The 18,771-nt window shown below is 34.8% G+C and overlaps 1 protein-coding gene across 6 annotated transcripts in view; it reads left to right on the forward strand.

Moving 5' to 3' along the window:
- The first annotated feature begins 834 nt into the window (after window positions 1–834).
- Window positions 835–18,771, forward strand: part of LOC144246390 (uncharacterized) — a 63,599-nt gene continuing 45,662 nt past the window's right edge. For all 6 annotated transcript variants that reach the window (XR_014955569.1, XR_014955571.1, XR_014955572.1 and 3 more), the window contains exon 1: window positions 835–2,669. Coding sequence is in view for 2 of the 6 variants with exons in the window: in XM_085580206.1 (XP_085436332.1) it covers window positions 2,541–2,669 (129 nt within the window). In the remaining 4 variants the exon portion in view is untranslated. The remainder of the gene's footprint in view (window positions 2,670–18,771) is intronic.

An 18,771-nucleotide genomic window follows, 5' to 3' on the forward strand; every position in this document is an offset into this window, starting at 1 on the left:
ATTAATATATCTGATAATTGCATGTTTTATTTTCTTCAGTCATTCAAGGAGTTCACAAAGTCTGTGAAAAACACAAAATATTTGGTGTGATGTTTTGATGTTATACAGATAACAGGAGAGGAAAAATATTATTTTGTAATTAGAACAGTGTTAACATACGCAAACTATTTCAGTCACCTTACAGTAACCTGTTCAGGCTACTAACCAATTTATAAAGTCTCAAAATAAACAAAACACAGATGAGGAGCCCTCTAAGACAGCTGTTATACTTATGTCTAAATGAAACAATGGAAGTAGAAGGTTTAAGAAAATTGTGGTGTGCAGTGTCTGAGTTATTGTTAAGGGAGGCCAGTATTAGAAATTAGATTAGCGTTATCTTCTTTTGATAACCCAGCAGAATGTTTGTCATGTCATAAACCAGACCCTGATCCTCCTAACAGAGGTTGTTGATATTCCTACAGCAGGTCTCAGTTAATACCAGTGGGAGGATATCAATCTAGTTTGTTTTCATTCAGGATAAATTGCTAAAAGGCAGATTTAAACAAAACAAAAGTTTTTCTATATTTGAAATAAGAATCATTTTATTCTTCCACCTGAAAGTTTCCCTTGTCTTCCTACCTAAGCTTGTAAAAGTCAGAGTAAGTCATGAGGACTTTCTCTGTAAATATTCTGGCTTGGGAACATTTTCCTAGGAGCTACTGGACACCAGTTCTACATTTTTCTCTTTAAATGCATATGCAGTTCTTCCCACATGATCACATCTAACTTTCCTTCCTCAAAGGGATGTTCAGTTAAAATGTGGGCACATTAGACAAAGGTACATTCACGGGACTCTAACTTAATATTTATAACTTTCAGGTACACAAGGTTATATTAAGACCCAACCCTTTAAAGCAATGACTGCTTCCTCAAGGACTGAAAACGTTCAGCTCTTATTCAAAAAGGACATTCCATCATCATAGAACTGTTTGTATTGGAGAGGACCTTAATCATTCAGTTCCAACCCCTTCCTTGGGAGGGACACTTTCAATAGACCAGATTACTAAAAGCTCCATCCAGCCTGGTCTTGGACATTGCTGGGGATGGGACATCCACAGCTTCTCTGAGCAACCTGTTCCTGTGCCTCACCACCCTCACAATAATAAATCATGAAAAAGTACCTTGTTTTTATCATTAAAAGAAACATAATGTTAATGTTTTAGTACATAGAGCCAGTCTACAGAACGAGTGACTACATTGACACGTATTCTGAACATATTCCATACCTTTATGTTTCTGGTGGTAAAACACACTTGACAGCAAGGTGAGTATTTCAAACACAGTTGCTACCAGAATTTATGATGAGACAAAAGATACCAATAAGTTACTAAAATATAGCAATGAAAAGATGAAGATTTTTAGCTAGATGATGTGTATAGCTCTAAATCTGCAATCTCCAAATCCTCTGTCTGAGATAAGAGATTCCTCTAAATCAACAAGGCAGGAAAGCATGTAAACATGATGTGCATTACAACACAGACATATTCTCCCGTCTGTCTTCAAATCTTCTGTAAAAGGAAGGGAGGGAAACAAAAAGGATTCAACACAATATCTGCCTTTAATTCTACTTCCAGCCCTTGCAACAGACAATAAAATTAAATCCCTGATGAAACACTGATGTGTTAATGACACTATAAACTATATCTTATTAGCAGCATGGTCCTTCTTTACATTTCAGTAAGCTTTCCACATCAGTAGTGTCTGTTGCACTGGTGGAAATGATACTAAAATTTATCTGGTGCATTTCTTTTATGTATTGTGAAAGAACTCTGTAGCGTCTCAACAAAATCCTTTGGCTAGTTTCTGTTGAACAGACATTGGTGTCCTCTACAGAAGGGAAATTTCATATCCATCACATTGTCACAGTGAGTTATTGTAGATTAGTTCACAGCTTAATGCTTCAGAAGAACTTAAAACTGTCCTCTTTATGCTGAGTTACCCCAAATATGCTCATCTCAAATAAGTGTAGGACTGGGTAGAAAATAAGTATTTTTCTTCCTCTAGTCCAGACACAATTTCTCTACCAGCAAGGACAGAAAAACATGACACATAATCTGGCGCTACAAATTATACACTAAGTGAGTTCACCAACATTTCTCAAAGGTGATACACTTTGCATTCAGTGTTTAGAGCCCATGAGCACACCAATTGGAAGAATAACACAGATCATCTTGATATCTCTTGCACGCCTGTGTAGGCACACAGTTTGTGGTCACGGGGAGTGGGGCTGCAGCCAAGCCTCATCCCCAGTGGTCACAGCTGTGAGCAGCAGGTGAGCAGCACTGACAGCAATGAGCCATGGAGTGCCCAGGGGCACTGAGCAACCACCAAAGGGAGCAGAGGGCACACAGGTGTACTGCATGAACATGAGGGGTATAAAAGGTTGGGCTAAAGAACAAGACTAATAGGTGCCTGAAGCCTTTTGGAGTGGTATCAGAAAGCTTAACCCACACAGAATAACCCCACAGTTACTCTGTGTGGGTTAAGCTTTCTGAAGGTGTATGGTGATACTTGTGTGCTGTGGCTGCCTCAACTGTGGCACGTGCTGTGACACACCTATGCACAGGATATTTCACTTTTCCCTGGAGAGGCTGCAGCTTAAGTATTTCATGGTACTTCAGAGACATAAGGTAAGGATAAGCCAAACAAAATAACAAGATACTATTTAAATAGAGTATTCTAAATTATGTTGCCAGTTACACTCTGATAGTGTTTGTCTCTCTATGTATCCTATACTTGCAGTCAAAAAGCCCTTAGATCAGAACAGTTTTGGGACTAATTTGTTCTCAATCCATTAATTAACTGTACCAAGTTTTAGCTAAGGCACCAGCTATGATGATTCTGAGAAATGGCTAGTTATAGTTATGATCAAAAACATGAAGTGACTAGAATCTTGTATTACTTGTGTATGTAAAGTTATGTTAAGCTTCTCTGGGTACCTCTGAAAGGTTTTCATGTATGGTCTTCTAGGACAGCTTTCCTGTCCCTGTCTTAATATCTTATATTTTTATATTATACCATGTAGAAATGTTGCCTAAGATGATTACAGAATATCCCTTCTCTTTTCTTATTACCAATTTCTGCTTTCTACTCAATTACTAGAGAAGACAGGTTTCCTTCTAGCCAATACTAGGAAGTTAAAAATTAAGTTTATCGGTTATTGGAATCACCAATGTAAAGAATATTTGTAGATTTTTGCCTATGTAAGAAAAATTAAATTACTTCTTCATGTGAAAACTGGAAACTTTTGCCTCAATTACACAAGACTTCACCAGGTAAAGTCTTGACACTGGCTAATCTTTTAATAGGCACTGTTGGCTTTTTCCCAGAAAGAAATGAAATTGATTAATTCTCTTTCAAGATTGATTAAGTCTCTTTCAAGAAATGACTATCAGCATCCAACCCTCACACCAGAAAAATCTCTCAGAAAGCACCAAATCTTTCATGGGGAAACAACAGCATGGGTATAAAGCAGTGGAATATTTACTGACTGCTTTACTTCTGTCCTCTGCTATAAATCCCCATTAGTTGCAGCAAGGTAAAGAGCATCTCATTTGCTGTAATGATAAATGTTATAATTTCTTAAGTGTAACAAATACAATTGTATTTATTGCAGCATTTGGCTTTACAAGTCTCTGTTCTGTTTTAACTGATAGTACTGTAAATCTTGGAGCCAAAAAAAAACAAAACTTCTTTTTTTACCACTTGCTTGGATTGATAAATTTGAATTTAAAAAATGGGAATAAGAGAGAAAAGAGGCATCTGGTGGCTTTGTGTTGCTGTTATAAGTACATCAAGTTGCAGCTAAAGTATTTTCATTGGTATAGTCTTGCATAATATTATATCTATATATATAATATTATATAATTTATTTTATACCATAACTATATAATTTACACATTATCCTAACATGTAACATAATTTTATATATTTATATAAAATATATAATACATGTCTGGGTTATAATATAATGTGCAGATGGGGAAAAATTTATCTCGGTGAAAAGCCCCTCTTTTCAGAAATTGTGAGTCTCTGCTTCTTTTGGCAATTATTGAAATTGTGATTCCTTTAGTGTCTCTGAAAATCAAAGTTAAGCACAAGAGGAATAACTGATCTTTTACTTATGTCTTTAACAAAAACCCTACTAATTCCAGCAAGAGCAAAATTTGGCTTTTAACCAGCAGGTTTGATCCATCAGTAAATAGTCCAATTCCTCCTGTTTAATACTTCCAAATAAAAGGTTAGTCATGCTCCAAAAATAATGTAAATTCACCTAAATGTTAATCTTCCTCTCAGGATTGCATTGCCTTAAGGTTACACATGCAATATCTTTAAAGATGTGTTCAGGCATACGTAACCTGGCTGTGCTTGGGAAAACATCTAGAAATAGTGATCTAAAGTGGCTAATGCATTATTAATTTTGGAGAATAGTTTAGAAAAATAAAGTAGCTTCCTGAAAAATTAAACTGTGGTATAACTTGTCTTTATTTTGTTCAAAGGTTCTAAGATAAATTGGCCATTGCTAACAATTATATAGAGAAAACTATCATTAAACTTGATTGTGTTCCTTGGAAACTATTCTTAAGAAAGGATAACATGTTTCTGTTCAGGTCCCAGATTACCACTGGAGAATTATCAAATGCCCCCTTTACACTTCAAAATGACAGCTTTGCCAAACTGAAAGGGATTTGAAATCAGTTGTCTTCTCATAGTTCCTCTCTATACTGCTTTACAGGACTGCCTTACAAATTGAGACAGGACTTTAGAGTGAAAGAATCTTTTCTTGAATAGCGGAAAAGGTGTCTGTAGTATAATATGTAACTTTCTCATAGGGTTTCTAAAAGTTTCAAATTTTTCAAAATATTTTGAGACTCTTTACATAGCTTTCTTGGAACTACAGCATTTCCATTGTCATATTAAAGAGTTCATTACCTCTTTTTCCCTTGTACATGCTTCTGTTATTTAAAATATTTGAGGGGGATTATGAGCACAATGTAAAATAACAACTGTCTGTCAGCATCTGCAGCTTGATGGCAATATCTGTCAGCTGCATAGAAAGCATTTTACAGGTGGCTGTGTGAAATCCTCCTATCCAAAAGGGAGCTGAGTCTTCCTTGGTTTCAGTGTTCTTGCACAGCTGAGTTCAGTCACAACTTTTAAGCAAGACTCGCAACATCAGGCCATATGTTTGATAACTGAAACATTTGCAGCAGGGCAAAGCCTGGGTGTGTGTTGATCACTTGGCTGCTGGGTTCTGCATCTGCTGTAACAAAAAAAAGTACATGATGAATGCTGCACCACATCTAAAAGGAAAACTGGTACTTCTGAAATGGTAATGGTCTGACAGATTGCCAGATGTTTTAAGGGGTGCTGCCAAAATCTGGTCAGCAGAGGATCTGCAGCAAGGATCAGCTTTAGTGGGGTTGAAGTTACCTGGACTACTGAATAGGAAAACATTGCAGCCCTGTATGTCTTATGGCACACAAAATTTCTATAATGTCCTTTTGTAAAAAAAAAAAAAAAGAGGAACTGCATGCCACATTATGGAAAAATAACAGTGATTACCCATTATAGTGCCTTCCTTATAAGGATTAAAGCACATGTTTTAATGATCAATAATGAAATTTCACCAAACATACCTCCTGGAGTCAGGCCTTTAAGGAACAGAGGGAGAAGAAAGTAAAAATATTTGCAAAACTACATCAGGGACAAAACAAACACACTGAATCATTATTTTCTGAATATGGGACATTGTTTTGTTATTGGTTTGGTTGGGTTTAATTAAAAAAATCTCATCCAGAAGTTTTTACATTTTTGATTATTAAAACAATAAGTGTGATTTGATTTAATGCCTAGTTCTATTACTTTCTGTTCATTTTAAAACACATACTTTCAACAGCTTTCTCTTTTTTGTTAATTCTTTATTTTTTAAGTAATTCAGATTTTGTTATTAAGGTAAATGAATCTATACTGTATAGTTAGGGCTTTCTTCTTTCATTTATAACAGACCCAATGCCATATGGACTTAAATTTTTGTCGTATTCCAAAAGACAAGTTCAAGCCTACTTTAGAGTATTTGTTTTACTTAAATTCTATGACATCGTGAGAGAATACTTCAGAGGATGATACTGTATGCTAGTGCTGAAAAGAACTAAGAAATACTTGTTTAAAATGTAGAAGTATCAGTTCACACCAAGGGAAACAATTTTAAATCACTATTTACATTGCATGACAAATAATACAAACAAAAGTGGAAATGTTATAGAGAATATAATATAAATTATATCCTTATCTAACATGAATACACTCATAGCCATTAAAAAGCTTAAGAATTTTAAGCATTTGATATTTTTCAACATCTGTATTTTTTTCTTTTCTGTAAGTACCTCTAAGGAAATTGTTAGCTTAAATATGGGTTTTGAGAGAGGAAAGGAATCCCTCTCCTCCTTCAATATTACAAAGTTAGAGTAGTAGGTTGGAGCAGAGTTTAGAAGCCTAGCTATTTTTTTTAACAAAAGTACATTAATTTTTTGGGATTTCTTAGATATTTGCCTAATGACTTGTAAAATTCTCCAGTCATGTTGTTTGTGGGGTTTTTTTCAGGAATTTGCTTCTTTATTAAAACAAATAAAACAGCAACCAAACCTCCTATTAAAGACTTATTGATAATCTCATCTCATAGGTGCTGCATGTGCAGAAAGGGCACAAGGTCCTCCAATACCTTCCAATCTTTTCTTACTAAAATTTAATTTCTTTGTGTCTGGCATTAATTGTGCTGCCTATCATTTCTGGTGAATATGCAGGCAGTTTTGAATATCTGCATTGCAGAACACCAAGAGAAGGGGCAGTTTGTGATTGACTTAAAGTGAAATTTGCTTAGTTGTCTGTGGGATGCTATTTGAATCTGTGCTATATTGCTCAGTAAAAGGAATCCTAGTGAACTAGTGAACTGACAAAGTTTGATAATAAAAATCGATTCAGAGCAACTAAAACTGTTATGAGTTAGTCTTGTACTGACTAATTTGGCAATGAAATGCAAATTAAATACAGTGTCATAAATGCAAAATAAGATGTGCAGGTGAAAAGAATTGTGTGAAGCACTAAGATAGGGTTGGTTTTTTTCGTTTCTGTACTTGCTTAAGAAGATGATTTGATGTGCCACTCTCAGGTGAAAATTCAGCAATGCTAAAAAAAGAGGTCTCAGACTGCAGTTATATCAGCAATCATTAACAAAGGAATTGAGAAATGAACAGCAGAAGTGCACTTCTGACTGAAGCAAAATCCAGAGTATTGCATGCAGGTCTTTCAAAATAGATAAAATAGAGCTAGAAAGATATGAAAAAAGCCAGTAAAATGCTGAACTCATGGAAATTCTGATGTATGAATTAAGAGCTATTTAACAGATGAGGGAACAGGGAAACTTGTCATGAATAGCTTGTAAAAAGAAAGCATTTTCCCAAATCAGAAGCTGCAAGAAGGGTGCAAGCATAAAAGTTTGTTTATTTTAGAAGTTTAAAGGAGATTTTTTTTCCAACAATATTCAACAGTGTTTACTCTAAATCAGTGGCACAAACATGTTTTTCATGATTGCATGAATGGATTAAAAATCCAAAATAGATAGTCTTCTTGAAGGAAAGGAAGTGGGGATTATTATGTGTAAGATTAATTGATAGGCATATGACCTCAAGTTCTCCAGAATATTTGTCTAATTTATCTTATTTTTCTGAAAGGAGTTGAATGTGTACACAGGAAAAGAAAGCTTGATAGGTGCGTGTTGCCTATTTTTATGGGAACAGTTGGCATTTGTTGTGAATTATGGCATGAAACAGAACCTAAAGCATTTTCTCTTTCTTTCTCCTAAAAGATGATCTAAACCTAAATCAGGTAGCCTGTAAAAAGAACTTATGGCCAGATTTTATACAGGTTATGTTAAGCAGAAAACTTTTTAACATAGGAGAATCAGAGGATGAACATATGTGTCACAATTATGTGAGGGAAGTGGTTCAGAACATATTTTGGATTTTTGAGATCTCCAGGTATATTGCCAGTGGTACTACTGACAAAAAAAAATCAACCAAAAGCATTTTAAGAGGGAAAGTTTAATGCTTATAGGAATTCTTGAGTCTATTAATAACAAATAAATCTTATACCAATTGCAGAAGACCTTCTGTTCATGCACTGAAAAAAATGCTTTGTCCTGTCAATAGCTAAGACTTTCTCTGCTCTAATTACCTTCATATTGCACACATAGTACTGGATTAATTCTGTCAGAGCAAGTGAAATATTCCCCAATTACTGCATATGTCACCATGGCCAAGAACAATGGTATAACTTCTCTGATGGATCTGAGAGAGTTTTGCAGAAACCTGCTTGGCCAGCAAGTGTGCTCTCTCTCTCTCTTTAGAACTTACTGAGCTCATTATGTAAAGAAATTTAAGACTGAACAGTACAAAAAATTCCTATGATAATAATTCTGTGAACTTCCTGAGAGAAATATTAAATATGTGCCACTGGACTAGGTAAAAGTTTGGGATACCCTACCATCTTTCAATACCAGAGAGGTAGACAGATGATCCTGGGTCACATTTACCAGTGTCTTCATCTCTTATTTCTATGATAACAAGAAACCAATTGAATAATGCTGAGCTATTGCAAAATGCATTTTTGTTGTCTGAATGAAACGAAAATTTGCCCGTGTTCCCACACAGTTGTCCATTGTTGTGGTAAATGCCAAAGGATATTGAGGCAGTGGGAGGGAAAACAAGACAGGCAGCAATAAAGGTCAGTATAAGCTGAGCCTGCCCGATTTGCTAAGCCCAAACTGCTCAGGAGAACTTCTGCAGCTCCCTCTCTGCTCAGGGGAGGCAACATAGCAAGAGAAAGGCTGTGTGGTGGTATAAGCACAGCCCGAGTGCTAGTGAAAATAACATGTGAAGGTGGAGAATGTCCATATTTTTTCTATTGTTAATTTGGTAGCTAAGCACTTGTTCAGCAATGAGGGACATTTTGGAGGTAATAGGTGAAGTCATCGTGCCTGCTTATACATGGAAATTACCTGTGGGAGAAGAGCACAGGATATGAAAGTGGTGGTCTGGAAAGTTCAGGCACATAAAGGGAAAAGTTTTGGCAAGGAAACTGTAAAGGACAATGGTTAAGAAACTGTAATATAGGTTGCTATTTTATGAGGGCCACATGGTGTGAAATGGCAAGTGGGTGCTACTGTGAGCACAGATGCCCATGGTGCTGAGCATCACTGTTCCTCCTGTGACTGTGGAATTCTTACTGTGGACATGTAACCCAGCCCACCAAGGTTGCTGCCTCTTGTTCTAGAATCTCATAAATTATGAGATGCAAAACTTGTAGAAAATATTTTCATTTCAGGCTTAATTATGAAGTTGTGAGCATATTTAATTTTATCATGGCAATAGACATTGTCCAAGTTTAGAAGTGTCAAGGAAGGAAATCCCTCTTAGTAAATTTTACTATCTTCTTTTCCTGAGGATTGGATAGAATTCTGCCACTCTCACCTTCATACCTATTAGCATATCCTGGGAAAATAATCTCATAGAGTCTGCTCTCCCCATCATATTTTTCCATCTCTTTGATGTAATATTTTCTCCCTTTATTCCCATAAGTAGTGTCTGCAAAGGAAGTCATGGACTCCTATAATCACTTTTTTATTTTCAATGCCACATATATAAATATAATCAGATCTTGGCTATCTTAAGATGTCCTGTTTACTGTGGAACAGTTTTCTGATGGGTTACAGTTATGCAAATGAGAACACACAAATTGTTAAATCTGGCTTGATTTCTTTCTCCCAGACCAGTTTAGAATAATAGAAGTAAGCTGCTCATTTTGCATCCACTAGATGCCTCATGGTAAGCTAACACCAGGACTTTTTAAATTTGAAATTAATAGCTGTATCAAGCAGAAAGATGCTTTTATTTAACACAGGAAAACAATTGGATGCCTGAGGCACCTGTGTTCTATTTTCTCATCCGTCATTAATTCACTGTGTCTTAAGCAGTTCACTTAAACCAAGATATTTATACTCACTCAGCTAAATATACCTGAATAAACAGCACTGTTTTACAATCTTTTTAGTGTATAAAAAAAAAATTACACTTCACCATTAAGTGCTTTCATGTGAATTTGAATTCTTAACTATATAAATTTGAAAAGCTTAAAATGACAATTTTTCTTTTGATTTCAACTATGTTTCATGGATATAAAATATTCACATTATAGGCTGCTTTAAGAAATTCTTGGTTTTCTAAGGAGATATAATACCTTCAGATAAAAATATTATCTAGAAATAAAATGCAATAATATTCATGGAGAGGAAAAATTTTTAGGGTGTAGGAAAATGTTGGGAATTAGTAGGAGTTAACCATGGAGTTCTCTTCCTCCCTGTTCTATCTACCTCCCTCCTAAAAAACCAGAAACTCATATCCTGTTTCCTAGTCCCTGATTCTCATTAGTGATCAAGCTGACTGATGATTTTCTGCTCAGCAATGTTGAATGTTGCATCAGAGCACAAAGAGCTGTATCAATTTCAAATAATCCAGTTATTTGCATTTGACCAATCCTATAAGCTTACAAATCAGCGTGAGTTACAGGTTTTTTTAATGAAGTCTAAAAATTTCTAAAACATATTTTTGGACCAGACTCTAGGCTTAGGGCTAGCCTGAGACATTGGGTAATACATTAAGATCCTACTTGCAACCTTAGTCTGCATGCATTTGAAAGTATTTTCTAAGCTCAGCTATATTTTAAATGAGGACAGTAAAAGTCAAGAATATCTTTAAAGCTTAGATTCATTCTGCTGATGTTACAAAAATATGAAATAAAAACACCAAACTTGAATTACACTTGTGTCAAGAGAAGCCAGTTACTAAGTGCTGATCATACAACCTGTGCTCTGGCTACCACAAACAGATGGGATTAAAAAGCCTCTGCATAAACCCCAAGGAGCAGATGGATATGAGTACTCAGATCCCATTTTCTCTGACCCATCAGCAATTTCTCATCTCCTACCATAAAATTAAACTGACATGACCTTTTGGGTTTGACCCACTCATCTGCAAGTCACTAGTTGTATGCTGTGTCTTGAAAATGTTTTCTGGCATAGCAACAAGTGTTGCAAAGAAAGAAAAGTATTTCCACAGGCAAGAATATTTAAGGCACATTTCTCTATATTATGTAAGGCTTTTTATATTGTTATAGCTCCAGATGGCAAGTTAAAATAATCTATGAAAACCTAAAGCTGTAATAAAATATCTGTCACTTTTATTTCATTTTTGCATTTATTCTATTTTTTTTTTTTACTTCTTTTAGCTAGTTTATCAAGCCTCTTAGTTCATGCAAGTTACATACAAGATTTGATTGTTGAAGACCAATAGAGATATGGTAGATGTAGCTGCAGTGAAATGACAGTGAGAATTTGTTCCACAAAATAATATGTGTAATAAATAATAATTTTTTTAATCAAACCTTGTCCAAAATACAAACTAGGGAACTTCCTTTTTATTTTGTATCTATTTCTATTGTATCTGCCACTACAAGTTTGATTTCTGTTACAATGAGGAGAGAAAATTTAATCTTATTCTTCCTTTGGACTTTAGGTGTCTCAAAACCACAAACTGCTTCTTTTCCACTGCCTATAATATTTAGTATCTCATCAGGAATCCCTTCAAGAATAATTCTTTTGCTTTTTTCCTGAGAACGCATCTTTTAAGTAATCTGATCAAGTATTTCTGTTGATTTTTTTCTAAAGTTAATATTTTTCTACTTTTTTGTTTCTCCTTGCCCAAATCCTCTTTACTCTGAATTTTTTAATCCTTCTGGGGCAATAGTGTTTGAAATATTTTCAAATTCTTCTTCATGTAACAGTATTGCCTGCATCTTCATTCATTGTTTCCTGTTTCCAAAAAATCTCCAAAAATTCCAGGAACTGTAAAGCTTACTTCATATATTCTAGCCTAATAATTTCTTTGAAAACCAGAATTGGTTAATTACCGCCCAGCAATTTTAACAAAGATCAAATAAATTAGCATGTTCAGCCTTTGAATACTTAATTATGTGGAGGCATCTTTGTGGATTTTTGTTAATTTTAGTGTAGACTGAGATAGCACTTCCTGTACTTTTACACCAATAATTTCTCTTTGAATTGGAGAATGAGTCTATCAGTCTGCCTCATTATGGTATCTGAAGAGCATGGAAAGGAAACTTCAGAAAAAAAACATAAGCAAAGAGTCATGATTATACACTTATGATAGGTCCCAATTATGTTATGCCAGATAAAAGGGATTTGTGTCCTGAAGTTATATACATGTGAACTGGAGAAGTCTTTCAGCTGAGCACACACACTGGATTTCATTATTTCCATGATGCCTTTCCAACATCACAAGTGTACAGCCAAGATAAGCCTTATTGGCTTTTCAAATTTTTGAAATGATCCTTCAAAACCTGTTTTCTTCAAGTATATTCTGCCTTTCATAACAAAGGGAGACTTCCTGTGACCTTTCTTTTTTTCTCCTGCTTCTGATTCATAAACTAGATGATTGCATCTGATTTACCCTTCAATGATCTCTAGTGTTACTGTACTCAGCTGGGAACTTATAAGTTAGCTGTGAAGCACTCGAGAGATGTGTGACCCAAACATCAGCATAAAGCAGTTATCCGTTTCTGCCTCTTGGTGGGTAAAATTAGAACAATAGCTCTTTTGCTTCTAAGAAACTTAGACAAATATTTGGGAGGATTTTTTGTCCTTAGCTACAGTCCACCTAAAGTTAGTCATCAGTCTTTAAGGAGAAGAACAAGGTATTTTATAGTAGTATGCTGACAACATGTATCAGCTAATTCTAAATGTTTAGACAATTCTACAGTGAGTTGCTGTATTTCTGTAATGCACTGTTGAAACTGAGGCAGTTTCAGTCAAAATATTGCATAAAGAAAATGTGCTGCCTTCTAACTTTGACTTAAATGCAGGGCTCTATGGAAAACAAATTAAAAACTTACAGCATCACTATTTAATGACCTATTGTACTATATTCCTAGTTTGTTCATATTTTGAGTGAATGTGAAATATAAGCACTGTTTCTCAATACTGCTATCTCTGGTTGGTTGGGGCTATCAGGTTTATTTCCTAATTGATAATAAACCTGAAGGACACATTCTGGCTGAGACAGCATGGAGTCAGATAAGGACAAGATTGAAGTTAGTAGCAACAAAGGAACATGAAGTTTGTCTGAAAATTTTCAGAAAAATTATATCTATTATTTCTGACTTAAATTTCCTTAACCAGAAGTTTCGCATCTTTATGAGGATAATGATAAAAACCAAAAAAGGAAAAACAAGCAAAAAGAAAAATATCCCCCAATTATCAAAATAATTTTGCATGTGTTAACGAGGCTCTGGAATGATCTCACGTGAGTTTATGACAGGCATGATATATGTGTGTGGGAGGCCTAGGAAGTACCAGATTCTTGCTGTCCGCTTCATGGTTTTATTTACCTCACAACTAATGTTTTCACTTTAGACTTGACTTATTCTTCTGCACTGATTATGTACTGTATAAACTGCAGGAGGAAGTGATCTTTGATAGATGATTGCAATCAGGATGATAATATATAATTTTGATTAACCAAGAGAGTTTGATTAATTTTGATGTTAGAATTAGAATAATCTTATGCTGGAAGAAAGAGCTGCTTGCTGTCATTTAAAAAGAGTAATAACATAGAAGATTGTTTATTTACAACTCATCCAAATACTGAGATGCAGCTTTCCTAAATTTTATCAGGAAAAGGTAAACAAGACAGTGCTGTAAAGTGAATTCAATATCAACAATGTCTTTACAAAGATATATGTATGTTGTATGCATTGTCTGTTTGCCTGAGCTCTATGGAATAATCCTCGTGTATGTGTTTCATTTCTGAAAAGACTACAGTGACTATTATTTGCCTGTGCTACCTGTGGTGCCATTTCCACAAAAGCCACACTAAGTGCAACTCTGTGTGTTGTCCTCTTTATGGTTTGTTATGTGCTGTATGCATGCATGAGAGTTTTAACTGGAAGTCACTTCTCTGTATCTATTTTTGTAGATTTTTCTTGGAATTGTTGAGGGTCAAATTGTATATTTATTTCATCAATCTTTTTTTGGCATAATTCCATCATATGATGTTTCTACACCTTTAATAAATAAAACAGCTATGTGTAGTATAAAAGACCATAAGAAACAGTACTGGGCAATGCACACTGCATTATGATAAAAAAAATTTAAGGAAAGGAGACCAAAAACTTATGATGGGCTGCTGGCTATCATTAATATCAAAATATAACCTTTTATTCCTTTTAATTTGAGAGCAACTATTAGGATAAGTTGCTATTCAAATAAAACAGGAAAGGTTCCCAACTTTGAAACTGACACAGATTGTGGTCGAGTAAAGGGCTACAACTTTAATTGCAGCACTTGTTAAACTCACATTACAAATTGCATTTATTTCTCCTGAATTAATTCTGTGACAATAATTAACTTTATTTAAAAGATCAATATTCCAGTGCCAAACAGAATCACATCCACTGTGACAGAAAGACACTTATAATGCATTTAATTCTGTTTTATTGATTTAGTTGCTGTTTTCTACTGTAAATTTAAGCAGAACTGCCAGGGTTACAGAGACTAGGAGAAGTGATAAAGATACCTTTCAATCACTTTCTGTGCATGCCTGGATGGATTCAGGACACAGAACATATGTTCTAAACCAGATAGACACAAAGTCTATTATAAAAACACAACCTAATACTCCCTTCTGGCCTCAGTATTTGGTCTGGCATATAGACATTTTAGACATTTTCATCTCTATTACCCAAAGCTGGGAAAAGTACACTGAAAATCTGTTATGGTAGTATCAGCATTTGCAATTGCAGCTTATTGAAACACTGATAAATGTTGTGCTTTAACGTTAGCATACAGTGAAAAATAGAAGCAGGTTTTCACTACTGTTGCTCCATGCGCAGCCAAACAGCACTGAAGGTTAAATACAAGTTGAACCACAGGCACAAGATATGAAATGCATTACAAGTTTTATTACTACTGTAATAATGGAGAGGAACATTCCAGTTATAATGGATAAGAAACACTTCAAACAGGTGAGAAGATACTTCTAAGGATAAATTTTAATTTGCTCATTGCTTTTGGCTGCAACACATGCATGTAAATACAGTGGTTTGCAGTAAAAAATGAGTTTGTGATAGAAAAATTTAAAACCTAAGTAGTAAATAGCTATTATGAATTCTTAAGTATTGTTTGGAAAGCTACTTTGTGCCTCATTCTGAGGCTTGCTTACATTCCTGCCTGCCCTGGGGGCAAGATTTGAGGATGGCTGTAGTCAACATTCCCCTTGGAAATAAGCTTTGGATTGCAAGGTCTCAGTCAATGCATTCACTCCTTAGAATTCTGTGAATTCTCAGTGGTGCTTTTCAGTATGATCAAATAACACAGAATTCTAGATTGATGAATACAGCACAAAGATAAACTAGAGAACCATTTTCTAATTTAGATGCAAGTAAAAGCATCACATTTTTGTCCTGGTTTAAGAAAAAAAAAAGTTCTACAGTTATTTTTTTGTGGTTTGTAAAAGTTAAAGGATATTTGGATCAGACTATATTAATTTAAAATGCTAAAATCATGAGCTTAAAGACTGTGCAAGCTAGAACAGTTTAAGTACTTCTTAAAAGCAAATTAGAATAGTTTAAATGCTTCACAACCCAGTGTAGTTATACATAATTTGAAACTTAAAGTTTGTGAGGGAGTTAAAAGCCAACTTTAAGACAAATATCACTCAGTAATAACCATATAATGAATTTGAAAACATTTCTCTAAAATTTGACCTGTAATAGCAGGAATTTTGAAGGGGGCAAAAAGAACCCATAAACAAAATAAAGCGGGTCTTTTTTTCTTTTTTCTTTTGTTGCTTCAATTAATTAAAAAAAAAAATCAACAAATGGCAAACACACAAACAAAAAACCAAAAAGAATCCACAAACAAAAAACCCCCAAAGAACAAGGAACACCCATATTGTTACAACTTAAAATAGAAGTATAATTTTCTTTTTACTGATTTTATTCTCAGTACCAAATTGCTGGTTCATATATACTACAAATCACCAGGCTGCATTTTCTGCACATTCTGTTATAGCAGGAACTGAAGGCTGCTTTGGCAAGAAAATTTTCTACTGTTTGAAGAAGTTTGCACCCTTGAGTTTTTTATCTGAACCCTATCAGCATATCATGTCTCTGAGTAGCCAAAAACCTCATACAAAAATGTTAAGAGAAGGGATGCTTTGAAGGTTTTTTTTAATAAAACCTGTCTAACCTGATTCAAGTTACTAACTGTCGAGGCAAAAATATGTTCATTTTTTCTCTTGCCTGTTCAACAAAGATCTAAATGTCCCTTTTTCTGTTATGAATTTGAATATTTTAAAGGAAATAAAATAATTTGTGTATGATATGGCACAAAAAAGGTCTAAGCTCCCTTTGCTAATGCAATGAGCTGCCTTGAAATGCACAGAAGTCAATGCAAACATTGACAGTCCTCCTAAACTTATAAAATACCCACAGAGTATGGAAAGCTTTTTTTCTAAGAATGCCCAAATGAGTTATAAAGGAATGCTTTATTTTTATGTTCTCATGGACCATTACATCTTTTTTGAAGCAGTGTTATTTTGAATCAGTAAATTTTGAATGTATAATACAGTAAGCTGAAGTTTATACTGAAAAAGCATTTATTATTCAAATGTCTTTTCTTCATCATTCATACACTAAACAGTATTAACATTGGTCTTAAAATTGTAGACTATGCTTCCACAATTTATTCAGGCAAATAGACCTTTCAGGTTCTGGATGCAGTGTTATAAGAATGCCTGCATGGATAAATTTTTTCTTAGACTTGCCATTTAATATAGTGCTGGTGAAGTTTTCCTCCTTTTGCTCTATTTTTTATCATAGTTTCTGTAATATAATGTTGCATTATTGTCAGGGAGAGATCACAACTGCAAGTTCTGTTTGGGGTCTAAACACTGCAGAAGAAATAATTGCAGTGGAAATAGTTTCAATACAGGTTTACTTTTTTTGAGGAAACCATTGCTTTCAAATCTGTTACTCTTGGAAGATAACAATGAGCTACTGGCTTCCAGACCCTGCAGCATGGAGAAATCAGAATCAACTTGTTCCATCTATTATTGAAATCCCAATCAGCAGTAAAACCTTCTTTGTACAACTACATGATATTGTAACCTTGAATACTTGCTGCTCTGGTTGAATTCAGAACTAAAAATGAGCTTTAATGACCAAAACTTTGTTCCTTATATATAGACAAGGTACCTGAAATAGCTTCTTGTAGCTTAAAGGTGTTATAGTAGTGGCTAAAGTATTATGACATGAGATAGGCAAGAAAGCTCAGGCTGTAAAAAGATTTATTTGAGAAAGCACAGGCGAAATAAATGTTACCATTTCTTACATGTGCTGAACCAAGGGAAAGAGTTTTAGTTAGGACCTTGCTCAGAATGACACTTTATGCTGTAAGCTAAAATCTGTGCCAGAACTGGGATGTGCAACCAGTACTCTCAAGGTCTCCTTTTGACATTTAAACCTCAAGGATAACCTTGATTTTATTCTATACTATGCTAGAAGGATTTTATTTAATGGAAGCAAAGCCTTATTCTCCTGTTAAGGCTTGGGGCAGCTAGTGTGGTTTCACATTACAGAAGAGCAGTAGGATTTTTTCATCTGTACAAAAAGGTACACACATTTTCCTTTGTATCCCAGAAATGCAATACAGATTCCTCGTGGTATTTTGCTTCCCTATAGGAGGGCTGAACTGGAAAGTAATCAGGAGCACCATTTCTGGTGTTGGTTGTCAGTTGACCATAGCCAGCAATGAAGCATCAAACCATCCCTTGCTTGTTGCCTTCCCACCCCTCTGCCTTGCTTCACCCCAGTAGGATAGGGAGAGTAAATGTGAGAAAGAAATTGTGTTTCAAGAAAAAGATGTTTTAATAAATAAAGGGAAAAAAGGCATCATTTACCACCTTCCACAAGTAGGTCAATGTCCAGCCACTCTCAATGAAATGGTTACTTTAAAATATTAACCTCTATTTTTCTGCTCCAAATATGAAAAATAATGATTATCACCAACAAGCTCTGCTACCTTCCCTGTTTTTTGGGAGTTTTAGTTTTTTTTATTATTTCCCTCTGCCCCTCTAATCCTTCTCCAAAGGACTTATATTAATAAAAATAAAATCTGACCTTATAAATTTCTTATTCAGTTTTACAGATCATGAGGTTTGAGCTATTCAGATAATGTCAGCAGCTGTTCTTAATATTTGTTTTACCCAGTGTGAACTGACCCTAAACTGAATGTTTGTCACTAAGAAATAGAATGCTTTAATGAGTTTATTATTCATTGTTAAAACTGTTATTTTTTGAATTTGTTTTCATACACATGGTTGAGAATACTTTGCAACAGTAACTCGGAATGTACAGGAGGGGTCAGTTTTTGTTCTATTAGCTACTGTCATGCAAAATACTGTTATTTCTTGTCCTTTTTAAGTGCAGGGAGGGTTGTAGCTGAAAAAGATTTTAACTTTTACCATTTAGAACTACTTTACCTTGTTAGTTTAGCCACTTGACACAAGAAGCCTGAACATATTTACAGAGATCATAAAATTT

This window comes from Lonchura striata, chromosome 5 (assembly GCF_050655825.1).
Source record: "Lonchura striata isolate lonStrDom1 chromosome 5, ASM5065582v1, whole genome shotgun sequence".
NCBI lineage: Eukaryota > Metazoa > Chordata > Aves > Passeriformes > Estrildidae > Lonchura > Lonchura striata.